This window comes from Bombina bombina, chromosome 2 (assembly GCF_027579735.1).
Source record: "Bombina bombina isolate aBomBom1 chromosome 2, aBomBom1.pri, whole genome shotgun sequence".
Classification (NCBI taxonomy): Eukaryota; Metazoa; Chordata; class Amphibia; order Anura; family Bombinatoridae; genus Bombina; species Bombina bombina.
Genome location: NC_069500.1, coordinates 1,013,130,535 through 1,013,158,169, shown reverse-complemented (window position 1 = coordinate 1,013,158,169; position 27,635 = coordinate 1,013,130,535). Strand labels below are relative to the sequence as shown.

Below are 27,635 nucleotides of genomic sequence, written 5' to 3'. Positions count from 1 at the left end.
GTAGGCCTATAATATCTGGCATCGGTTCAGTGACAAATAACTATCAGCATATATTGATCACTTTTTACAACCTTTTGTTAAAGAAACTAGATCATACATTAAAGATACTACTCGTGCTATAAAATTTTTCGAAGGTATGAAGTGGGAAGAATCTTTCCTATGGATTACCTGCGACGTTAACGCATTATATACATGTATTCCTCATACAGCAGGCATTAATACAATAGAAAAAAACTAACCAATAGTCATCTCCCTACAGCACAAATACAGTTTATTTTGAGTGGAATTGAGTTAATTTTATCCTATAATTATTTTCAGTTTGAATCCAAATTTTATGTACAAAAACAGGGCACTGCGTTGGGGACGACCTTTGCCCCATCGTATGCCAATTTGTACATGGATCATTTTGAGAATTTATACATCTGGCACAACAACCCTTATAGGGAACATCTTGTTAAATACCATAGGTTCATAGACGATATAATGATCGTCTGGAAGGGAGACAGGACTCACATTAGCTCCTTTTTGGAACACATCAATACAAATATCATAAATTTAACATTTACTAGTAATACACAACATAATGAAATAGAATTTTTAGATCTCAATTTTTTCATAGACCCCAATAATGAAATAGCTGTAATAAACTACAGAAAACCAACGGATAAAAATGGCTTCCTGAATGCCAATAGTGGGCATCTGCCCAGATGGAAGACCAATATACCATTAGGGCAGTATCAAAGGGTCAGGAGAAATTGTACATATAAGAATGACTATGAAAATGAAGCAAACCTATTAGACCAAAGGTTCATAGATAAAGGATATGACCCCAGTTTGGTATAAAGTGTTAAACAAAAGGTTTCAGATATGAGTAGAAGTGAGATGCTTAACCCTAAGGGTAAGGAAAGTGCAAAAGATTTAGAAGATGTCAGATTTATCACTACTTTTAGCCAAGGGAGCAAAGACATTGAAAGGATCCTTAGAAAACACTGGTCTGTCCTAACTAGTGATCCGATTTTAGGGAAGATTCTCCCACCAAAACCATTAATTACATTTAAGAAGAATAGGGATTTAAAACGTATCTTAGCTCCATCAAAATTAAGGTCACATACTACTCATAAGACCATTCCTGATTAAATTGGCTAAGCAGGAACAATGGAACCTGGCCCTGTAATGTTAATAAATGTGGGATGTGTAAACATATCAAAAAAGGGGATTCATTTAATGATGTCTATAACACTAAAACACATAAGGTGAAAAACATATTTACATGTAAATCTACGTACGTGGTCTATCTTCTTACTTGTGAATGCAATTGTCTCTATGTTGGGAGAACGAAACGTACGATTAGAACTAGTTTTAATGAGCACTGGAACAACATTAAGAATAAGGCTGAAGGCCACAGTGTTCCAGAGCATTTTAGAAGTGCTCACAATTCAGACTCCAAAAGTCTAACAATTTGTGTTATAGACTGGATTGCTCCAAATGTTTCCAATAATAGGTTGAAGACATTATGCCAACGAGAAACATATTGGATACATGAACTTAGGACTCTCAATATCACCAGTAGGTTGGGATTGAATATAGATTTGCATTCACAGGCCTTTATGTAATCCCAGAAAGATAGGAGATCAGCAAGTTTTACCCAGTATAATATCTATTACATCTTAGATTTGATTAACAAGTTCCCTCACTATATAGCAACAAGGATCTATCAATGAATATATTCTGTTTTTGTAGTATACAGGGAGTGCAGAATTATTAGGCAAGTTGTATTTTTGAGGATTAATTTTATTATTGAACAACAACCATGTTCTCAATGAACCCAAAAAACTCATTAATATCAAAGCTGAATAGTTTTGGAAGTAGTTTTTAGTTTGTTTTTAGTTTTAGCTATTTTAGGGGGATATCTGTGTGTGCAGGTGACTATTACTGTGCATAATTATTAGGCAACTTAACAAAAAACAAATATATACCCATTTCAATTATTTATTTTTACCAGTGAAACCAATATAACATCTCAACATTCACAAATATACATTTCTGACATTCAAAAACAAAACAAAAACAAATCAGTGACCAATATAGCCACCTTTCTTTGCAAGGACACTCAAAAGCCTGCCATCCATGGATTCTGTCAGTGTTTTGATCTATTCACCATCAACATTGCGTGCAGCAGCAACCACAGCCTCCCAGACACTGTTCAGAGAGGTGTACTGTTTTCCCTCCTTGTAAATCTCACATTTGATGATGGACCACAGGTTCTGAATGGGGTTCAGATCAGGTGAACAAGGAGGCCATGTCATTAGATTTTCTTCTTTTATACCCTTTCTTGCCAGCCACGCTGTGGAGTACTTGGACGCGTGTGATGGAGCATTGTCCTGCATGAAAATCATGTTTTTCTTGAAGGATGCAGACTTCTTCCTGTATCACTGCTTGAAGAAGGTGTCTTCCAGAAACTGGCAGTAGGACTGGGAGTTGAGCTTGACTCCATCCTCAACCCGAAAAGGCCCCACAAGCTCATCTTTGATGATACCAGCCCAAACCAGTACTCCACCTCCACCTTGCTGGCGTCTGAGTCAGACTGGAGCTCTCTGCCCTTTACCAATCCAGCCATGGGCCCATCCATCTGGCCCATCAAGACTCACTCTCATTTCATCAGTCCATAAAACCTTAGAAAAATCAGTCTTGAGATATTTCTTGGCCCAGTCTTGACGTTTCAGCTTGTGTGTCTTGTTCAGTGGTGGTCGTCTTTCAGCCTTTCTTACCTTGGCCATGTCTCTGAGTATTGCACACCTTGTGCTTTTGGGCACTCCAGTGATGTTGCAGCTCTGAAATATGGCCAAACTGGTGGCAAGTGGCATCTTGGCAGCTGCACGCTTGACTTTTCTCAGTTCATGGGCAGTTATTTTGCGCCTTGGTTTTTCCACACGCTTCTTGCGACCCTGTTGACTATTTTGAATGAAACGCTTGATTGTTCGATGATCAAGCTTCAGAAGCTTTGCAATTTTAAGAGTGCTGCATCCCTCTGCAAGATATCTCACTATTTTTGACTTTTCTGAGCCTGTCAAGTCCTTCTTTTGACCCATTTTGCCAAAGGAAAGGAAGTTGCCTAATAATTATGCACACCTGATATAGGGTGTTGATGTCATTAGACCACACCCCTTCTCATTACAGAGATGCACATCACCTAATATGCTTAATTGGTAGTAGGCTTTCGAGCCTATACAGCTTGGAGTAAGACAACATGCATAAAGAGGATGATGTGGTCAAAATACTCATTTGCCTAATAATTCTGCACTCCCTGTATATTTTAATGCCATTTGCAAACCTTGTGTTATTTGGATGGTATTATTGTCTATTACATAGGTTCATTACACCTTAGTTTTAGGATTATATAGTACCATTACTCCTCTAACTAGGAAATATAGATTTGGTCATACAATATCCAGTTCTATTAGAAATTTATTAGGGTGTTTTTAACTACATAAATCACATATTTTATTATAATTAAATCAAATTTTTGTATAGGTGTTTTCCTATTATTATTTTTGTTTTTATTGATGGTTATTATGTGCTCCCTTTTGTAATATCGTATTTATCCTCTATTTATCAAATTTCAAAAGGGTTTTGTATTTTATGCAACTAGAAAAACTAATTGTATAAGGAATACAATAGGATTCACAGCAGAGATTACCACAGATTTAGTATCATATAAACTCCAAATAGAAGAATCAGATAAGGATTATATCAAATATTTTTTAAAAAGTTCCATGTCATTCATACCTTAATATCTTTATTAATTTACCTAGGAACCAACATTCACACAAAAGTAGCGAAAAAAAAGGTTTAAAAGCACTTAAACCCCGTCTTGTAATAATTAATATGCTGAAAGATCATGTAATTAACAAGTGCCTGCTGGCCAATATCTAAAGTAAACTAAGCCCTTACAATCCGAGGGCTGATTTAACTTTTAACTTATATTCTAAGCAGGCACCCAAAGAGAGCTATTATTTGAGAACACTGTCAGTTAGACAAGGGTAAGCAAGTTAAAAACGGCAGACAGGAGAGACAGAGCTACTCCTGCTGGACCCCTGACGCGCGTTTCACAGAACGCTTCCTCAGAGGGGGTGCGGGCCGCCGCTACTCGGCGTTATTTAAGATCATATAGAGCCCACCTTCCTAACACAATAGGTTGCCCATTACCGATGCCAGGTATATGATTCGTTCAGAGATCCGTAAGACGGGGTTTAAGTGCTTTTAAACCTTTTTTTTCGCTACTTTTGTGTGAATGTTGGTTCCTAGGTAAATTAATAAAGATATTAAGGTATGAATGACATGGAACTTTTTAAAAAATATTTTATATAATCCTTATCTGATTCTTCTATTTGGAGTTTATATGATACTAAATCTGTGGTAATCTCTGCTGTGAATCCTATTGTATTCCTTATACAATTAGTTTTTCTAGTTGTTTAGTTCTGTCTCTGAGATCCCACACCAGACATGGATCCCATTTGGTAATATTTTATATAACATATAGGTACATATATATGTGTTGTAATTCTAATATAAGGGACCATTTCTGTTAAATACTTAACTCCAATTATCCCCCCAAAAAACCTCTAATTCTTTTGTATTTTATGCATTGAATGTGATTATTTATTCTTATATCAAATTTTTATATGGAATTTATATTGCATGTACATTGTAATTAATTGTTTGTTGTATTCGACATATATGTTTTAATTATTTTTTGCACACTGTACGTACATTTTTAACCTCTTTGGTGCCCAATATGGTCCCTAAGGGGTTAAGTAACATTAGTTGTTTAGAGGGTGTGATCAAGTATTGAAGCGTACATATACCTGTTAGGTGCTTTGATTGACACTCCCCTATCCAATCCGGTTCTAATAATTTTACAGGTGGTATGCAAAACAGCCTATTTAAATCAGTTTAACAGGTTCATATGTAATTTACCCTCTTGAAAAAGTCTGGTGGAGACCAGAGGAAACGCGTTGAGGCTTTGTATAGCTCTTCCCTCGCACAAGCTGTGACCAAGCGGACCGGCTGCGGCGGTGTTTTGACTAAAAGCTGAAAGCTCAGGAACAGCTGATACGCTATTGAGACTTACTGAACACACGCTGCAATCCTTTGAGGAATCCGGTTGCCATTGTTTCCAATTGAGACGTGGGAGAGCCATTCATGGTGATATTTATTCACTAAACTGCATGTTTTAAGTTTTATCCTGTACGTTTTATTCTGTGTTATTGCGCTTTTGAAATATTAGTAAATACTTTAACTCTTAGAGTGTGGTGCGCTCTTGTCTTATCTGTTTCAGGACTTAATTAACACAAGTTTTATTGATTTATTAATTCAGTCAACATTTCGGTCCTCACAGGGACCTTTGTCAAGACTGTTCTCTGTGAGAAGCTGTGAGAAGCTGTGTGAAGCAGTCAGCCTCTCACGGAGAACAGTCTTGACAAAGGTCCCTGTGAGGACCGAAACGTTGACTGAATTAATGAATCAATAAAACTTGTGTTAAGTCCTGTGTGTGCCTCTTCTCTACATGAAAAGTTTCTACCTATCTACCATAGAGTGCACCCAGGCAATTCAATGTACAGTGAGTGCTTGGATCTAAAAACTAGAAAGAAAAGAATAATAATATATATATATATATACATACATACATACACACATATACATACATACATACACACACACACACACACACACAGTATATATTGTATATATACAGAGATAGAAAGATATAGATAATGTGAAAGGAAAGGAATTTAGTAGCGAGATATACACACACAGGCAAAAAATGTGTTTTATTCAAAAAAGATTTCTTTCAGAGTCTTATCAATGTTCATTTTGGCTATATATTGGATTTGTATTTGTTACCACTTTTTCCAATGGGAACAGCAAATAAATTCAACAAATTTTTACAAAAATCTTACATTAAAGAATTTGAACAACTAAAATAGCCTAAGGAATACTAACAGAACATGCAACTTGTGGATTGGAGTCAATATTCCTAAGGTTGTTCTCAACTAGCTCACAGAGGCACAGAAGTCACACAACTGCATTTTCCAATAGCTCTAGTCAAAGTGATTAAAAGTGTATGAGCTTCCCTTAGTCTCCAACCTTCCTATGCTAAGGGGTGCCCTCCTGGAACAAAACCAAAGTGGGGTATTTAGTTTCTGTGCTGCTCATATATAAATACATAAAATGGAACAATAATTTTTGCCTCATATATTAAAACCAGAGGCCAGGTGTCATGAATGGATTTCATACACAAAAATTAAGGATAGAAAGAATCTAATCCTCAAAAAAAGACTACAAAAAACAGCACTCAAAGGGTTAGGTGTTTAATGCAAAAATTGCATATGTGCACAGAAAAATGTGAGACTTGGGATCTTGACAAGAAATAGTCACTGTATGAACGGGGGGAGTGCAATTAAAACATAACTTTTATTATATATTATACAAAAATGAAAAGATCATAAAACTGGAAAACTTTATTAAAAAACATGCTTAGGATTTCTCATGTAACATTGTACAGGTTAGTAGTAATTGTTACTATTGTGCATATTAAGCTAGGTCACACCAGCTAGACCTATGTAGTAATATATATATATAGGATATTGGTGTCAAACAACCTTAGTTATCTCGTAGGTTTACCTGCTTTATGAAATATATAATCTGAAGTAGCTAAGTTCAAATGTGACTGTATGTTACCAGGAAGTGATCTCATAAAGGGATAATAAGTGAGCCTAATGCCAATACATTTTGTGTTATGTATTAGCTAAATTATTTCCACTTTACAAAAAAGAGAGTAACTGGTATACATATATGTACAGGAGAAGTCATTTATATTAAATATGCAAAAAGTTCACAAACTGTGCTGGTAATGATGAAGTAGTTCGATATATTACTTCTTGCAATTTAGTATCTCCCTACTGGGTATAAGTATATAACGTGAGTCCTCTATGTGCCTTCAATCTAGTGTATAGATCATTGGTAAACAGTATGTATTAATTGTTGCCAAATAGCTATCACACACATTACAAACTATATCAAGATCTTATTCTAAATTGTAGCGTATAGGGATTGATGGTTTAATACTAAAACGCTGTGCGAGTGTCCTAGAATAGATAGTAGGGCTGAAATATGCTGCTATAATTTCGCAACACTGTTTAAATTCAATTTTAAATATATTTATTAGACGAAAAATACAGTAAGAATTACCAAACAAGCCCTAATTTTAACGGTTTCTAACATATTCCATGTTAATATGTCCCAAATTTATTTTAATATTCATGGATTGCTGGTAAAGTTTGTATATCGTCTATAGTGAAATAATAGGTATTTCCCAGTTCCTATATCAAGTGCGATCCTCAGCGTTCGTATAAATAACCTTATTAGGTAGGTTTGTTTCCCTCTAAGTGAGATCAAAAAACGGTTATATCTACTTGTATTTTTATTGAGTAAATCCCTACATGTTAAGCTCCGCTACCATTATTTGTTGGATACTTCTGTTGTATATTTCCTCTAGTAAGGTTGCATGAGAGACACCGGGTTGTTGATATTTAAAGTTACAAAAAACAAAGTATGCACAATATTGGCTTAACCGCCACCGCTGGCTGCTACAGCCTAGTAAAGCGTACAATTTGAATGGATTTGTTTAATAAAGTGCATATTTATACAGTGATCCCTAAAATGTCAAATATCCAATATGTGTTGCTTGTTTGTGAACCCTGTATGTATATATAACGTCCACCCTTTCATACAGAAACGCACAGCAACACACACGTGCATACACAGCATAAACATATATACTCAAATATACATGTACACATACACAGAATACTCATACACTGGTAACCTCACATACACGTGCACACAGTCTACACAACATACACATTCATGTAAACACACATACAAATGTGCATACAGCCTACACATAATTCACATATACATCTACACAGCATACTCATATATGGGTACACTCACATACACATGTGCACCCAGCATACATAATAAATATACATTCACATGCACACACTCTACACAGCATACACATATACACTTACACATGGGCATACACTTTACACAACATACTCACACATTCACATGGGAACACACTACACAGCATACATTCTGCTCACTACACTGCATACAAACATCGAAGACATGACATGCTGCCCTTATCGCTGGAGCATAAACTGTCACTATATAATATTGTTCTATATCTGTGCAGCCTAACAAGGGGTTCAGGGCCGGATTTATAATTACGCAAAGTAGGCATGTGAATAGAGGTACCCTCCATAGAGGGGCACCTGTCTCTGCCTATTATAAATACCAGTAAGCTTAAAATGACCCTGCCGAATCCACTGTAGAGAGAGCTGGAAAAAAATGGTAACCGCTAGTCCCGTTCAGCTAAAGGACCTCTGATGTCAGAGCTAGTTGCTTCCTGTGCTTTATATAATTTGTTAGCAGCAGTCACGCGTCTACTCTGACATCACAGGTAACAGGTTTATAGGAACTAGCTGCTACCCGCAACATGGTGGTTCATGTAGTTAACTATAAGCACATTATTATTTATAATAAATAAAATATAACAATTTATGTTCTAATAGTGTCTGTACCATATTACTGATGCTATTATATATTAAAGAATGCAATTTTTTTGTAGCTCCCACAAATAGAAGTCTAACTATAAGCACAGCTGTGTTTCTAGTTGGTAATGTGTCTGTATAATTTAATATATAAAAATAATGTATGTTCTAATAGGCTCTGCACCATATTATTGATGCTATTATATGTTGAAGAATATGATATGATTTTTGTAGCCCTCACAAATATTTCACTGTTGTCTGCCATCTTAGTTAAGGTCACCAGCTAGGGTTACCAACTTGGCCATGTTTTCCTGGACACTTATGAGTTACACAATGCTGTCCAGGGTCACTATTTTTGTGCTGTCCAGCATGTTCCCCTCTGCACACCCTGCAACATGTGTAACTCATGTGTCCATGAAAACATGGCCGAGGTGGCAACCCTATCGCCAGCACATCCTACAGGCACCTGGGATGTAAACCTGGCCCTGAAGGGGTTGCTATATAGATTTTAAAGCAAATGCCTACTACCAATTTAGGCACAGTCACCAATACCTATAGATAAAATTCAAACAATGTATTAATCTCAAATAAAGGTGCTTTGAAAATTGAGGAATACAAGAGAACGGCCTTAGATGGCTTAGATAAAGGCTCCAGCAAACGAGAATAAGTACAAGCTGCTATCTTTTTATAAATTAAAATTAGCTATAACCCTCATAAATCTCACATAGTAGCCCTGAAGATGACCACCCACTTAATGCCAGCCCACATGGTATATTACTTAGAGATGGAAGCAGCCATCCCTTCTTTCACGGAGAGCCAGAGAACCAGCATGACTCCAGCATTAGGGAATCCCCTTTGACTCCAGCAATAGGGGAGGGACCAGACAATGTGGTAGGTCTCTCACCCAGTAGTAACTCCCTGACTGGCTGCTGCAGTTTAATAAGGAGGGAAAAGAAAGAACGAAAGAAAGAAAGAATGAAAGAAAGAACGAACGAACAAAGTTTGCCAATAAAAAAAAGTAACCACTTGGCCCTATTTTCCCTACCAATATCAACTGATTAATTTTAACAGAAGCATAACTGCAAAAAAATAAGAATTTTGCAGAAAAAAAATGTTTCTAATAATATCTGAAATGCATGATAGTATCATTTAAATGGAAAGTCTATTCAAAATTAAACTTTCATGATTCAGACAGAGTATGCAATTTTACTTTTATCATCACATTTTCTTTGTTCTCTTGGTGTTCTTTGGTGAAACCTAAGTAGGCATAGGCTCATATGCCAATTCCCGAAAAAGACCTTGAATGCCGCCTCTTATCTCAGTGCTTTTTGACAGTTTTTCACAGCTAGACAGTGCTAGTGTGCTATATAGATAACATTGTGCTCACCCTGTGGAGTTATTTATGAGTCAGCACTAATTTTTTAAAATGCAAGTCTGTGAAAAGAACTGAAATATGGAAGCAGTCTGCAGAGGATTAGATACAAGATAACCACAGAAGTAAAAAGTGTATTAATATTCTGTCTCCGCTGGGGTTCTCAAGTTTAACTATAAATACCTATCCCGCTGGTACCTCACACCTTACAAGATCAGCAAATTTTATAAGAAATCTGACGGCAAATGCTGGCGAGGATGTGGCGAAACTGGCACGTTTCTCCATATCTGGTGGACATGTGACTTAATCCAACCTTTTTGGAGATCGGTGACTGACACGATAGACTCTAAACTAAACTTTACAATAAATAGAAACCCGTACCTCTTACTGTTTCACGGCCTGCCCAAAATAGCAGAGAAGCCCAAAAAACACCTCATATATCATGCTTAATAGCGCCAAAGCCCTCATACCCAAGCACTGGAAATCCGCTCAAACTCCAACACTCAGACTGGGTAGACCGGGTTGATAGATATCTGTCACTAGAGAGATACCGATACATGAGAGACGATAAAGTTGAGGTCCATGAATACATGAAGGAACTCTGGAAACCTTTGCTCAGATAAAATTTACACACTATGGAAATGTGGGTCTGAGATGTGGCTTGCATCCCCCTCCCCCCCCCCTTTTTTTCCCCCATCCTTTGTCTTTTATTCACCCTCCCACAGTACCTACTTCGCCCGATAACCTACCCCCCCTTTTCCCTTCTTAGGGGATTTCTCTCCCCAATATTCTGTTTCACTTGTCTTTATTCCTTACTTTCCTACTTTAAATTTAGCTGACATGCATTGTTGGTTATGTTGCATGTCAAAATTACGGCCTACAGGCGCACAATAAAGCGCCTGAGCTGAGTTGATCATACCTATTATGTGTGTTTATATTTCAGTGTTTTCTGAGCAGGTTGTACTTTTTCCTTGTCTACCCAAGGACGATAAGAAGCAGAAAAGGAGTATGCTGCTTAACCATATTATCAAGGACTCTGAGCTCCTGAAGACTTAAGCCTATGTCATATGATCTTGTAACACATCTGTTATTTGTATGACAACATTTATATTTCAGTGTTATTCCTTTTTGAATATTAAATAAAGCTTTTTGAAAACAAAAAAAACAAAAAAATAAAAAAAAAAAAGTGTATTAATATAAACGTGCTGGTTATACAAAACTGGCCCTTTCTTTAAAGGGACATTCCAGTAAAACTTTATATTCAAAGATGTAATTCATCTACATGCATTTAAACAACATTGTAATATATATGTATTGGCAAAAATTCTTGTAGTAAAAGTTATCACTGTTTTAGTGTTAAAATGTTTCTCTGCACACACATGTTCACCTTTTTTGCTCGTCGGGTTAGAACGCAAGCGAAAATAGTTTACTTTCAACTTATAATATGGGCGCAAAAAGCTTACTAATAGCACAGTTAATGCTCAAGCGTGAGTGTTAATTAGCGCTCCACTTGTAGTCTGGCCCTAAATGTGCGATTCATTTAGCTTTAACAAGAAGGAAAAATATAATTTATGCTTACCTGATACATTTATTTATTTCTGGATATGGTGAGTCCACGGCATCATCAATTACTAGTGGGAATATCACTGCTGAGCAGCAGGAGGAGGCAAAGAGCACCACAGCAAAGCTGTTAAATATCACTTCCCTTACCCATAAACCCCAGTCACTCAGCAGAAGGGAAATGGAAAAAGATGATAACAGAAGTATACAGGGAGTGCAGAATTATTAGGCAAATGAGTATTTTGACCACATCATCCTCTTTATGCATGTTGTCTTACTCCAAGCTGTATAGGCTCGAAAGCCTACTACCAATTAAGCATATTAGGTGATGTGCATCTCTGTAATGAGAAGGGGTGTGGTCTAATGACATCAACACCCTATATCAGGTGTGCATAATTATTAGGCAACTTCCTTTCCTTTGGCAAAATGGGTCAAAAGAAGGACTTGACAGGTTCAGAAAAGTCAAAAATAGTGAGATATCTTGCAGAGGGATGCAGCACTCTTAAAATTGCAAAGCTTCTGAAGCGTGATCATCGAACAATCAAGCGTTTCATTCAAAATAGTCAACAGGGTCGCAAGAAGCGTGTGGAAAAACCAAGGCGCAAAATAACTGCCCATGAACTGAGAAAAGTCAAGCGTGCAGCTGCCAAGATGCCACTTGCCACCAGTTTGGCCATATTTCAGAGCTGCAACATCACTGGAGTGCCCAAAAGCACAAGGTGTGCAATACTCAGAGACATGGCCATGGTAAGAAAGGCTGAAAGACTACCATCACTGAACAAGACACACAAGCTGAAACGTCAAGACTGGGCCAAGAAATATCTCAAGACTGATTTTTCTAAGGTTTTATGGACTGATGAAATGAGAGTGAGTCTTGATGGGCCAGATGGATGGGCCCGTGGCTGGATTGGTAAAGGGCAGAGAGCTCCAGTCCGACTCAGACGCCAGCAAGGTGGAGGTGGAGTACTGGTTTGGGCTGGTATCATCAAAGATGAGCTTGTGGGGCCTTTTCAGGTTGAGGATGGAGTCAAGCTCAACTCCCAGTCCTACTGCCAGTTTCTGGAAGACACCTTCTTCAAGCAGTGGTACAGGAAGAAGTCTGCATCCTTCAAGAAAAACATGATTTTCATGCAGGACAACGCTCCATCACACGCGTCCAAGTACTCCACAGCGTGGCTGGCAAGAAAGGGTATAAAAGAAGAAAATCTAATGACATGGCCTCCTTGTTCACCTGATCTGAACCCCATTGAGAACCTGTGGTCCATCATCAAATGTGAGATTTACAAGGAGGGAAAACAGTACACCTCTCTGAACAGTGTCTGGGAGGCTGTGGTTGCTGCTGCACGCAATGTTGATGGTGAACAGATCAAAACACTGACAGAATGCATGGATGGCAGGCTTTTGAGTGTCCTTGCAAAGAAAGGTGGCTATATTGGTCACTGATTTGTTTTTGTTTTGTTTTTGAATGTCAGAAATGAATATTTGTGAATGTTGAGATGTTATATTGGTTTCACTGGTAAAAATAAATAATTGAAATGGGTATATATTTGTTTTTTGTTAAGTTGCCTAATAATTATGCACAGTAATAGTCACCTGCACACACAGATATCCCCCTAAAATAGCTAAAACTAAAAACAAATTCAAAAACTATTCAGCTTTGATATTAATGAGTTTTTTGGATTCATTGAGAACATGGTTGTTGTTCAATAATAAAATTAATCCTCAAAAATACAACTTGCCTAATAATTCTGCACTCCCTGTAGAGGTGCCTGAGGTGTTAGTAAAAAATAACTGTCTTTAAATAAAGGGCGGGCCATGGACTCACCATATCCGGAAATAAATACATTTATCAGGTAAGCATAAATTATGTTTTCTTTCCTAAGATATGGTGAGTCCACGGCATCATCAATTATTAGTGGGAACCAATACACAAGCTAGAAGACACAGATGATTAGGGAGGGACAAGACAGGAAACCTAAACAGAAGGCACCACTGCTTGAAGAACCTTTCTCCCAAAAGAAGCCTTAGCGGAGGCAAAAGTATCAAATTTGTAAATATTTGGAAAAAGTATGCAGAGAAGACCAAGTTGCAGCCTTGCAAATCTGTTCCACAGAAGCTTCATTCTTTAAAGCCCAAGAAGAAGAGACAGCCCTAGTGGAATGAGCTGTAATTCTCAGGAGGCTGCTGCCCAGCAGTCTCATAGGCCAAACAAATAACACTTCTCAACCAGAAAGAAGTAGCTGTAGCTTTCTGACCATTACGTTTCCCCAAGAAACAAACAGAGCAGAAGGATTAGGACATAGAGAAGGAACAACAATTTCCTGATTAATATTTCTATTCAAAACAACTTTAGGAAGGAAACCTAACTTAGAACGAAGAACCACCTTATCGGTATGAAAAATAAGGTAAGGTGAATCATACTTCAAAACTGAGAGTTCCGAGACTCTCCGAGCAGAAGAAATAACAAGAAACAAAACCTACCAAGATAATAACTTAATATCTATGGAATGCATTGGCTCAAACTGAGCCTGTTGCAAAACTTTAAGAACAAGGTTCAGACTCCTAGGAGGAGTAACCGACTGAAACACAGGCCTAATTCTGACTAAGAACAGACAAAAAGACTGCACATCTGCCAGACGCTTATGTAGCAAAATAGACAAGGCAGAGATCTGACCCTTCAGAGTACTCGCTGCCAAACCCTTCTCCAGATCCTCCTGGAGAAAAGATAAAATCATAGGAATCCTGACCCTACTCCAAGAATAACCCTTGGATTCATCCAATAAAGATATTTACACCATATCTTATTATAAATCTTCCTAGTAACCGGCTTACGAGCATGAATCATGGTCTCAATGACCAATTCCGAAAAACCATGCTTAGACAAAACTAAGCATTCAATCTCGAAGCAGAAAGCCTCAGAGAAAAAGAAAGTTGAATGAAAGAATGGACCCTGAATTAGAAGTTCCTTCCTCAGGAACAACCACCAAGATGGAAAAAATACATCTCCGCTAGGACCATATACCAGATCCACCGAAACTATGCAGAAACTATTAAACTACCGATGTTCACACCCATTTGATACAAGCAATGACTCATGGAAGGAGAACAAAACTGAGGAACAGGAATGTCACACTGAAATCCCAAGGAAACGCCAGGGAATTTAACATAGCAGCCTGCTAATCTTAACATAACTTGGAAACTTGGCGTATTGTCATTTCCAACTCCAGCCCCCCATTTGAGGGTTAACCTGGAAAACACCTCCGGGAGAAGTGCCCACTCCCCGGGATGAAAACAATTTTACTGCTCAAGAAGTCCGCTCCCGGTATTCACTCCTGAAATGTGAATAATAGATAAATAACGAATGTGAGCGTCCGCCCACCGAACAATCCACACCAATCATGGCAAAGAAACTCCAGGTTCCTCCCAGCAGGTTGATGTAAACCACTGAGATGAAATTGTTCTACTAGAACCTGAAAAAACACGGTTAAGACAACCGAGGCTAAGCCATCAGAACATAACAGATCGCTCTCCACTCCCAGATGGTTATGAGGAGAGCAAGCTCCTCCCAAATCCATAGTCGCCAACCCACAGGCTAGCGACATTGGTCACTAGTACTCAGAAAGGTCTCCGGAAACATGTGCTCCGAGACAGATGCTCCTGAGAAAACCAAAAGATTCCGGAGAATGAGAATAACGATCCTGCTATGTCTTGCAAGCAAAACGAGCGCTCTACCACTAATTCCCCACTCTGATCTATAGGAAATAATCTCAAGTCGATAGATCTAGATTTATTCTTCGAGACAGAGCCACAAGATCCCCGGTCCACTAACTTAAAGTGATGGTAAACTATCACAAACTCCAACAAGTGATTGTTTACATAACCAAAATATAAATGCACTTTCATTCATCAAAACTCATATAAATGTCTGCATTTGCAAATATTTACATTTTATATGCTCCAAGCTCAGGTCCGTTCCTCCGCCCGTACAATCGCCGCCATAGATTTTCCAAATCACATGTTTTCAACTTTCAATGAGAATCCAGGCCAGAAGGTGACTGTAAAGCACGCTTACACACCCATGGTTAGCTACGTGCATGCACTAGAAGTTGGATCTCAGACTGATCGTCTGAAAACATGTCAGTGGGAGCATGCACAATTTTTCATTTATTGTATGTGCAACATAGTATCTATAGACACTTGCTTAGATTATAATCATACAATACATTGTATACTATGTATTGTATGAAGAATTTAACGCATGTGCAAAGAGGATTGTGAAGACCGATATGACCATCTCATGACGTAGAGAGCGGGTGGTTCCGCTCTCTACTAAGGCTCATACACAAATCAGGAAGTAATCCTGGGGGCGGAACTACTAATACTAATTTTAAAATAAACATTAGATTTTTATTTAAAAAAAAGATAGAGATTTAGGCGATAAAGACTTCAGTAACAAGATTTTGCTTTCAAATTGCAGTAAATTTACAATCGCTTTAACATGCATAACAGCAGACTCTGAGATGGAAGAGTTTTCTGACCTCTGTCAAAAACATTTTCAGAGATAGGGAAACTAATATGGTCCTTAAAAACTACCCCTGTAGCTGGAACAAGGGAACTTATTTTCAGATTTACTTCCATCCGTGTAATAAAGCAAGACAAGATCTCTGTATGAGAGTTGCTTGTTGAAAGGATGGCGCCTGAACCATTATGATGTCCAGGATCTCTGAAAGCCATGGTAAAGCCAAGGGGAAGAGCCACAAACTGAAAGTGTTTGACAGAAAGGCAAAACTCAGGAACTCCACGCATCCTCCAGATCTATGGTCACCTCTTCTTCAGGAACCACAAACAGGAATGAATAAAATCCTAGACCCTATTCCCTTACAGGAACTGGAATTAACACTCACAGGGAAGAGAAGTCCCAAACGCACAACAAAAATGCCTCACTGTTATCTGGCCTGCAGATAAAATTGAGAGAAAGAACCTACCTCAGGTAGGAAAGGAATGACTACTATGAAGTAGCCTTGAGATGTTATATCCACTGCCTATCTAGGACATCTCATATCCACGTTTGAAGACAGAGAGATTCCTGTCAGATGAGGATCAAAATAAGGTCTTATCCTTGTACAGAAGCACCAGAAATTTGGACTCGGAGGAAAAATCCACTTCCCGCAATGCCCCGTGGGCTAGCACAGCGAAGCCAGATATCCTGGCTCCTGTCTGAAAAACTTGTATGGTTGCATCAAAAATAAAAGAATTGGCTAGCTCAAGAGCCTTAATTCTGTACTGGATCTCCTAAAAGGAGTCTTAACAAATTGGAAGCAGACAAGGCATCGCACCCATAAGATGCCGCACTTGACATTGAGGCAATACAAATTTACATGTAAACCTTCAGCTTAGTCCATTGATCCTGAAAAGAAAAGCTATCCTCTCTAGGAATCATAGTTCTCTTAGCCAGAGTAGAAATGCCCTACCACTTTAGGCACCGTATGCCATGATCTTTAATGGAGACAGCGACAGGAAACATCCTTTCAAAGACAGGAATCAGGGAAAAAGAATCCCTGACTTCTCCCATTCCTGTGAAAAATTTCCCAGCATGGTCTGGAACAAGAAAAACTTCCATAGAGGAATCCTAGTAATTATAAAGTTTACTAGATTCTTTAGGGTTGACAACGACACACGTATCAGAGTCACTCCTAACGTGGAGAACGGCTATCTTGAGAGGAAAGGTCAGAGTAAATCTACTCTGGCTTTCAAAATAATAAAATCTTGATTGAAGTTAAATAAATCCAATCTTCTTCAGACACCAAAACTTCACCTCCTTCTTGCACCGAAGGCAAAGAGAATGACTGGGGATTATAGGTAAGGTTAGTAATATTTAACAGCTTTGCTGTGGTGCTCTTTGCCTCCTCCTATTGGTCAGGAGTGATATTCTCACCAGTAATTGATGATGCCGTGGACTCACCATATCCAGAAATAAATGTATCAGGTAAACATAAATTATGTTTTTCCTTCTTGTTAAAGCTAAAGGAATCGCACATTTAGGGCCAGACTACAAGTGGAGCGCTAATTAACACTCACTCTTGAGCATAAACTGTGCTATTAGTAAGCTTTTTGCGCTCGTATTATAAGTTGAAAGTAAACTATTTTCGCTTGCGTTCTAACCCGACGAGCAAAAAAAAGCTTAACATGTGCGTGCAGAGAAACATTTTAACACTAAAACAGTGATAACTTTTACTACAAGCATTTTTGCCAATACATATATGTTACAATATTGTTTAAATGCATGTAGATGAATTACATCTTTGAATATAAAGTTTTACTGGAATGTCCCTTTAAAGAAAGGGCCAGTTTTGTATAACCAGCATGTTTATATTAATACACTTTTTACCTCTGTGGTTACCTTGTATCTAAGCCTCTGCAGACTGCTTCCATATTTCAGTTCTTTTCACAGACTTGCATTTTAACCAATTAGTGCTGACTCATAAATAACTCCACAGGGTGAGCACAATGTTATCTATATATCTTAGGAAAGAAATATTGCCTTTAAAAATATTCTCTATAGACATTTAAATTAATCAAAGTCCTAGCATGTAACTAAAGATGAAAATATCTAACTATTAAATGAACAGATAAACAGATTTTTATATAAAAACAAAAACAAATTTATTACTCAGGTCAGACTGACAGTTAATTTCAAAATACCAATTTGATATGTAAGAAATGTTTGTGTTAAAATAATAAAATACAGTCCTTTTAACGTTAACGAGGAGCAAATCCTCCCCTATGAGGACCTCCACGCCCTCTGAAGTTTCCTCTGTCTCCCCTAAAGCTTCCTCTATTTCTTTCTCTGCCTCGCTCTCCACGGCCTGAAGAGGGACCACCTCTTCCACCTCCTCGTGATGCACCAAAACCCCGATCAGATTTAGGTGGTGGTGTTTTGGGACGTAGTCTCTCAATCTCCTCTGTGCATCCAGTTAGGGGTGAATTTGGTGCTGTAAAGTAGGTGGCGTATGCCTCTGAGTTAAAGTTACTGTTTGTCAATGTAGGTCCAACTGTAAGCCAACCTGGGCAGATAAATAAATAAAAAAATAAATATATGTTTTGCTGATTAAATGTCATACACTGTGTTATACAGGTCTCTAAGCTAAAAAGACATGTGAATTCAGCCCCAGCATCTGCTCAATCACTACAAAGAAATGCTGATTTAAAGAAGTGTAAGAAGGGACTGTGTCAGTGAGAATGAGAGGAGTGAGGCAATCAAACCAGTGAGGGAAGCTAAGCCAGAAAAAAAAAAAAAAAAAAAAAAAGAAGAGTGGAGAGGGGTTGGGCCACAGTGAGAGGAAAAAAAATATAGAAAGAATGGGAGAATGAGGGAGGGAGGGAGGGAGGGAGAAGGGAAAAAAAAGAAAGGATGGAGGAAAGAGAAAAAATGGATTAGCAAGAAACCGGTTAGGCCAGTGGCAGAATAGAGGGAGGGAGAGAATGAAAGAGGTAAAAGAGAGGTCCATGAGAAAACCTGGGCCAGAGAGGGGTTCAGTGATTGGGACCTAGCCTGCTAGTGATGCTGGGTTAGCGACAGTGAGAGGGGTTAAAAACATAATTTATGTAAGAACTTACCTGATAAATTCATTTCTTTCATATTGGCAAGAGTCAATGAGCTAGTGACGATTGGGATATACATTCCTACCAAGAGGGGGTAAAGTTTCCCAAACCTCAAAATGCCTATAAATACACCTCCCACCACACCCACAGCTCAGTTTAACGAATAGCCAAGTAGAGAGATAACAAAAGCGGTAAAAAAGCATACAAAAAGAGGAACAGGAAATATAATTGTGCTTTTATACAAAAAAACCCCCATAACCACCATAAAAAAGGGTGGGCATCATAGACTCTTGCCAATATGAAAGAAATTAATTTATCATGTAAGTTCTTACATAAATTATGTTTTCTTTCACGTAATTGGCAAGAGTCCATGAGCTAGTGACGTATGGTATAGAAATACCCAACATGTGGAAGTCCACAGAAGAGTCACTAGAGAAGGAGGGATAAAAAATAACAGCTATTCCCACTGAGAAATTAAATCCACTTATTAATTTTTTCTTGAAAAAAACTTAAATCAAAAGCAGTGGAATCAAACAGAGACAGCTGCCTGAAGAAGTTTTCTACCAAAGACTGCTTCAGAAGAAGCAAAATACATCAAAATGATAAAAACAATAAAAGTATGCAAAGAAGACCAAATTACTGCTTTGCAAATTGATCATCTGAAGCTTCATTCTGACAAAGCCCAAGAAATGGCGAATGAACGTAGTAGAATGAGCTGTAAATCTCTGAGGCGGAGCCTGCTCTGCCTCCCAATAAACCTTGAAAAACAAAAGCTTTAACCAGGATGCCAAAAGCAATGATAGAGGCTTTCTAACCTTTTCTGGAACCAGAAAAACAAATAGACTAGAAGTCTTCTGGAATCCTAGTAACCTCGATATAGAATTACAAAGCTCTTACCACATCCAAAGAATGTAAAGATCTATCAAAGAATTCTTTATGATTAGAACACAAAGAAGGAACAACAATTTCTCTACCAATGTTGTTCTTTCCCTAAGGTTGTGAATTTGAAGTCCACAAAACAACTTATCTAGATGAAAAATCAGATAAGGAGACACACAAGAGTGAAATGATAAATAAGAAACTCTTCTAGCAGAAGAGTCAGCCAAAAGAAAACAACACTTTCCAAGAAAGTAGATAATCTTCAAAGGAAATATAGGCTCAAAAGAAAGAGCCTGCAAAATCATTAAACCAAATTAAGACTCCAAAAAAGGAGAAATTAATAAAAAAAAAAAAACAGGCTTGATACAAACCAAAGCCTGAACAAAACAGTGAATATCAGGAACTTAAGCAATCTTTCTAAGAAATAAAACAGAAAGAACAAAGATTTGTCCTTTCAAAAAATTTGCAGACAAACTTTATCCAAACCATCCTGAAGAAACTGTAAAATCCTAGGAATTCTAAAAGAATGCCAAGAGAATTTATGAGAACACCATAAAATAGTTTTTTTTCAAACCTGATAATACATGTTCCTTGAAAGACTTATAAGTCTGCAACATGGTGATAAAACTGAGTCAGAGAAATCTCTATGACTGAACACTAATCAATTTCCATACCTTCAAATAAGTAATTTGAGATCCCGATGGAAAAATGGACCTTGAAACAAGAGGGCTGGCCAAAGCGAAAGCGGCCAAGAATGGCAACTAGACATCCGAACACGATTCACATGAGACTGCTCCAATATGATTTGTAGATCACCCTTGGAAGAAAAAAACAGAGGCAGAAAGATGTAGCCAGGTTGCAAAACCAAGACACTGCTAATGCATCCACCATCTCCACCTCAGGATCCCTGGACCTGAAAAGGTACCTGGGAAACTGAGAAAACACATCTGTATAGAGATACCACTCCCCTGGATGTAAAGTCTCACGGCTGAGATAATCCACCTCCCAAATTTTTAAACCTGAGATATGAATCATACAAATTAGACAGGAGATGAATTCCACCTAAGAACAAATTCAAGATACTTCTTTAAATGCTAAGGAACTGTGAGTCCTTATTTGATGATTGACATATGCCACAGTTGTGATAGTCTGTCTGAAAGCAAAATGAAAAGTTCTCTCCTAAAAGAGGCCAAGTCTGAAAGAGCTCTGCAAATAGCACAGAGTTCTAAAATATTGATTGGTAACCTTGCCTGATGAAGTTTCCAAACCCCTTGTGCTGTCAGAGACCCTCAGACAGCTCCCCAACCTGTAAGATTTGCATCCATTAAGAATACAATCTAGGAAGGATGAACACAAGGAGGCCCCCTGAAAATGATTATAATCTAATCACCAAATCAGAGAGAGTTGAGTATTGGAATTAAGAATATCAACTGATATCTGAAAACAATCCCTGCACCATTGATTCAGTATGCAAAGCTAAAGATGTCTCAGATGAAAAACGAGCAAAAGGAACCACATCCGATGCTGCAGTTATGAGACCTAAAACTTGCATACACATAGCCACTGAAAGGAATTTTCTAGACTGTAAGTAGACAGGCTAACGCCAAATACAATTGACTCTTGTCCAATAAAGACTAAGTCATGACACTGAGTCCATCTAGAAAACCCCCAAAAAGGTGACCCTTGTCTAAGGAATCACGAAACTCTTAGGTAGATTAAATCCTCTAACCAAGTCTTAAAGAAACAAAATTAGTTGATTCATGAGAGATTCTAATAAAAGAAAAGTTTAAGCGAATATAAAGATACCATCCAAATAAGGAAGCACCACAATACCCTACTGTCTGAATACAGAAAGAAGGGCATCAAGAACCTTTGAAAAGATTTATAAGGCTGTCGCTAGACCAAAAGGAAAAGCAACAAATTGGTAACACTTACCTGAAAAATAGACTCTCAGAAACCAAAAGTGGTCTGAATGAAACAAAATATGAGGATAAGCGTTCTGTAAAATTGTGTGGACATGAAATGAACAAAAAGGCATAATAGTCCTTAAAGTCGCCAACTTGAAAGTTGAGACTCTTACAAAACAAAATAACGTCTTCAGATCCAAGATTGGACTGAATAAACCCTTCTTTGGAACAAAGAAAAGAATTGGTAAAATCACTCCTGAAAAAAATTCACCACACCCACAATTCAGTTTAATGAATAGCCAAGAAGTGGGGTGATAAAGAAAGGAGTAAAAAGGAATTTGGAAATAATTGTGCTTCATACAAAAAAAATCATAACCACCATAAAAAAGGGTGGGCCTCATGGACACTTGCCAATATGAAAAAAATGAATTTATCAGGTAAGTTCTTACATAAATTATGTTTTCTTTCATGTAATTGGCAAGAGTCCATGAGCTAGTGACGTATGGGATAGCCATACCCAAGATGTGGAACTCCACGCAAGAGTCACTAGAGAGGGAGGGATGAAAATAAAAACAGCCATTTTCCTCTGAAAAAAATTAATCCACAACCCAAAATATAAGTTAATTCTCATAAATAGGAGGAAAAAACTTAAATCAAAAGCAGAAAAATCAAACTGAAACAGCTGCCTAAAGAACTTTTCTACCAAAAACTGCTTCCGAAGAAGCAAATACATCAAAATGGTAGAATTTAGTAAATGTATGCAAAGAAGACCAAGTAGCAGCTTTGCAAATCTGATCAACTGAAGCTTCATTCTTAAAAGCCCAGGAAGTGGAAACTGATCTAGTAGAATGAGCTGTAATTCTCTGAGGTGGGGCCTGACCCGACTCCACATAAGCCTGATGAATCAAAAGCTTTAACCACGAGGCCAAGGAAACGACAGAAGCCTTCTGACCTTTCCTGGAACTAGAAAAGATAACAAATAGACTAGAAGTCTTCCTGAAATTTTTAGTAGCTTCAACATAATATTTCAAAGCTCTCACCACATCCAAAGAATGTAAAGATCTCTCCAAAGAATTCTTAGGATTAGGACACAAGGAAGGAACAACAATTTATCTATTAATGTTGTTAGAATTTACAACCTTAGGTAAGAATTTAAATGAAGTCCGCAAAACTGCCTTATACTGATAAAAAAAAAAAAATCAGAAAAAAGGCGATTCACAAGAGAGAGCGGATAATTCAGAAACTCTTCTAGCAGAAGATCTAAAAGAAACAACATTTTCCAAGAAAGTAGTTTAATGTCCAAAGAATGCATAGGCTCAAACGGAGGAGCCTGTAAAGCCTTCAAAACTAAATTAAGACTCCAAGGAGGAGAGATTGATTTAATAACAGGCTTGATATGAACCAAAGCCTGCACAAAACAATGAATATCAGGAAGTTTAGCAATCTTTCTGTGAAATAAAACAGAAAGAGCTGAGATTTGTCCTTTCAATGAACTTGCAGACAAACCTTTATCCAAACCATCCTGAAGAAACTGTAAAATTCTAGGAATTCTAAAAGAATGCCAAGAGAATTTATGAGAAGAACACCATGAAATGTAAGTCTTCCAAACTCGATAATAAATCTTTCAAGAAACAGATTTACGAGCCTGCAACATAGTATTAATCACTGAGTCAGAGAAACCTCATGACTAAGCACTAATCGTTCAATTTCCATACCTTCAAATGTAATGATTTGAGATCCTGATGGAAAAATGGACCTTGACATAGAAGGTCTGGCCTTAATGGAAGTGGCCAAGGTTGGCAACTGGACATCCGAACAAGATCCGCATACCAAAACCTGTGAGGCCATGCTGGAGCCACCAGCAGCACAAACGATTGCTCCATGATGATTTTGGAGATCACTCTTGGAAGAAGAACAAGAGGCGGGAAAATATAAGCAGGTTGATAAATCCAAGGAAGTGTCAATGCATCCACTGTTTCCGCCTGAGGATCCCTGGACCTGGACAGGTACCTGGGAAGTTTTTTGTTTAGATGAGATGCCATCAGATCTATTTCTGGAAGCCCCCACATCTGAACAACTTGAGAAAACACATCTGGGTGGAGAGACCATTCTCCCGGATGTAAAGTCTGACGACTGAGGTTATCCGCTTCCCAATGGTCTATACCTGGGATATGAACCACAGAAATTAGACAGGAGCTGGATTCCGCCCAAACAAGTATCCAAGATACTTATTTCATAGTTTGAGGACTGTGAGTCCCACCCTGATGATTGACATATGCCACAGTTGTGATATTGTCTGTCTGAAAACAAATGAACAGTTCTCTCTTCAACAGAGGCCAAAACTGAAGAGCCCTGAGAATCGCACGGAGTTCCCAAATATTGATTGGTAATCTCGCCTCTTGAGATTTACAAACCCCTTTTGCTGTCAGAGATCCCCAAACAGCTCCCCAACCTGAAAGACTTGCATCTGTTGTGATCACAGTCCAGGTTGGACAAACAAAAGAGGCCACTAGAATTATACAATGGTGATCTAACCACCAAGTCAGAGAAAGTCGAATATTGGGATTTAAGGATATTAATTGTGATATCCTTGTATAATCCCTGCACCATTGGTTCAGCATAGAAAGCTGGAGAGGTCTCATATCAAAACGAGCAAAGGGGATCGCGTCCGATGCTGCAGTCATGAGAACTAAAACTTCCATGCACATAGCTACTGAAGGGAATGACTGAGACTGAAGGTTCCGACAGGCTGCAACCAATTTCAAACGTCTCTTGTCTGTTAGATTCAGTGTCCATGACTTTGTCTCTATATGGAAACCTAAAAAGGTTACCTTTGTCTGAGGAATCAAAGAACTTTTTGGTAAATTGATCCTGCAACCATGTCTTCGAAGAAACAACACTAGTTGATTCATGTGAGATTCTGCAGAACGTAAAGAATGAGCGAGTACCAAGATATCGTCCAAATAAGGAAACACCGCAATACCCCGCTCTCTGATTACAGAGAGCAGGGCACCTAGAACCTTTGAAAAGATTATTGGAGCTCTCGCTAGGCCAAAAGGAAGAGCAACAATTTGGTAATGCTTATCTAGAAAAGAGAATCTCAGGAACTGATAGTGATCTGGATGAATCGGAATATGAAGATATGCATCCTGTAAGTCTATTGTGGACATATAATGCCCCTGCTGAACAAAAGGCAGAATAGTCCTTATAGTCACCATTTTGAAAGTTGGTACTGTTACATATCGATTCAAAATCTTTAGATCCAAAACTGGTCTGAATGAATTTTCTTTCTTTGGGACAATGAATAGATTTGAATAAAACCCCAGACCCTGTTCCTGAAACGGAACTGCCATGATTACCCCTGATAACTCCAGGTCTGAAAAACACTTCAGGAAAGTCTGAGCCTTTACTGGGTTTGCTGGAATGCGTGAGAGAAAAAATCTTCTCACAGGCGGTCTTACTCTGAATCCTATTCTTTACCCCTGAGAGACAATACTCTGAATCCAATGATTTTGGACCGAATTGATCCAAACATCTTTGAAAAATTGTAATCTGCCCCCTACCAGCTAAGCTGGAATGAGGGCCGCACCTTCATGCGGACTTGAGGGCTGGCTTTGATCTCTTAAATGGCTTGGATTTATTCCAATTTGAAGAAGGCTTCCAATTGGAAACAGATTCCTTGGGAGAAGGATTAGGTTTCTGTTCCTTATTTTGTCAAAAGGAAAAAAAACGGTTAGAAGTTTTAGATTTACCCTTAGGTCTTATCCTGAGGCAAAAAAACTCCCTTCCCCCTAGTGACAGTTGAAATTATTGAATCCAACTGAGAACCAAATAAATTATTACCTTGGAAAGAAAGAGATAGCAATCTTGACTTAGAAGTCATATCAGCATTCCAATATTTGAGCCACAAAGCTCTTCTAGCTAAAATAGCTAAATACATAGATTTAACATCTATTTTGATATCAAAAATGGCAACACAAATGAAATTATTAGCATGTTGAATCAACTTAACAATGCTAGACAAATCATGATACTTGTTGTGCTAAAGTTTCCAACCAAAAAGTTGAACCAGCTGCAACATCAGCCAAAGAAATTGTAGGCCTAAGAAGATGACCTGAATAGAAATAATCTTTCCTTAGATAAGATTCAAGTTTCCTATCTAAGGGATCTTTAAAAGAAGTACTATCTTCCGTAGGAATAGTAGTACGTTTAGCAAGAGTAGAGATAGCCCCATCAACTTCCCAAAACTCCAATCTAATTGCTGGCAAAGGATAAAAAAAATTAAACCTTGAAGAAGGAATAAAAGAAGTACCAGGCCTCTACCATTCTTTAGAAATCATATCAGAAATAGCATTAGGAACTGGAAAAACCTCTGGCATAACCACAGGAAGTTTATAAACAGAATTTAAACGTTTACTAGTTTTAATATCAAGAGGACTAGTTTCCTCCATATCTAATGTAATCAACACTTCTTTTAACAAAGAACGAATATATTCCATTTTAAATAAATAAGAGGATTTGTCAGTGTCAATATCTGAGGCAGGATCTTCTGAATCAGATAGATCCTCATCAGAGAAGGATAATTCAGCATGTTGCTGGTCATTTAAAATTTCATCAAATGAGAAGTTTTAAAATACTTTTTACGTTTATTAGGAGGCGGAATGGCAGACAAAGCCTTCTGAATTGAATCAGAAATAAATTCTTTTACAATTTACAGGTATATCTTGTGCATTAGATGTTAAGGGAACAGCAACAGGTAATAAACTACTACTGATGGTTACATTCTCTGCATGTGAAAACTATTACAAACCACAGCTGGAGGTATAACCTCCACAAGTTTACAACAAATGCACTTAGCTTTGGTAGAACTGTTATCAGGCCGCAGGGTTCCAACAGTGATTTCTGAGACAGGATCAAAAAAACAACATATAAAGCAAAATGATCAATTTCCTTATATGGCAGTTTCAGGAATGGGAAAAATGCAAACAGCATAGCCCTCTGACATAGAAAAAAGGCAAGAGGCAAATAGGAATGGGGTCTTAAATAATGAAAATATTTGGCGCCAAGTATGATGCACAACAGAAAAATATTTTTTTGGTGCCAAAAACGTCCGGAAAACATAATTTATGTAAGAACTTACCTGATAAATTCATTTCTTTCATATTAGCAAGAGTCCATGAGCTAGTGACGTATGGGATATACATTCCTACCAGGAGGGGCAAAGTTTCCCAAACCTTAAAATGCCTATAAATACACCCCTCACCACACCCACAATTCAGTTTAACGAATAGCCAAGAAGTGGGGTGATAAGAAAAAAGTGCGAAAGCATATAAAATAAGGAATTGGAATAATTGTGCTTTATACAAAAAAATCATAACCACCACAAAAAAGGGCGGGCCTCATGGACTCTTGCTAATATGAAAGAAATGAATTTATCAGGTAAGTTCTTACATAAATTATGTTTTCTTTCATGTAATTAGCAAGAGTCCATGAGCTAGTGACGTATGGGATAATGATTACCCAAGATGTGGATCTTTCCACACAAGAGTCACTAGAGAGGGAGGGATAAAATAAAGACAGCCAATTCCTGCTGAAAATAATCCACACCCAGAATAAAATTTTTAATGAAAAAACATAAGCAGAAGATTCAAACTGAAACCACTGCCTGAAGTACGTTTCTACCAAAAACTGCTT

At 37.9% G+C, this 27,635-nt stretch overlaps 1 protein-coding gene across 1 annotated transcript in view; it reads right to left on the bottom strand.

Annotated features, from left to right (window-relative positions):
- Nucleotides 1–18,191: 18,191 nt before the first annotated feature.
- Nucleotides 18,192–27,635, bottom strand: part of METTL14 (methyltransferase 14, N6-adenosine-methyltransferase subunit) — a 100,131-nt gene continuing 90,687 nt past the window's right edge. The window contains exon 11 of the mRNA XM_053703593.1: nt 18,192–18,617. Within this exon, the coding sequence (XP_053559568.1) occupies nt 18,313–18,617 (305 nt within the window). The 3' untranslated portion in view covers nt 18,192–18,312. The remainder of the gene's footprint in view (nt 18,618–27,635) is intronic.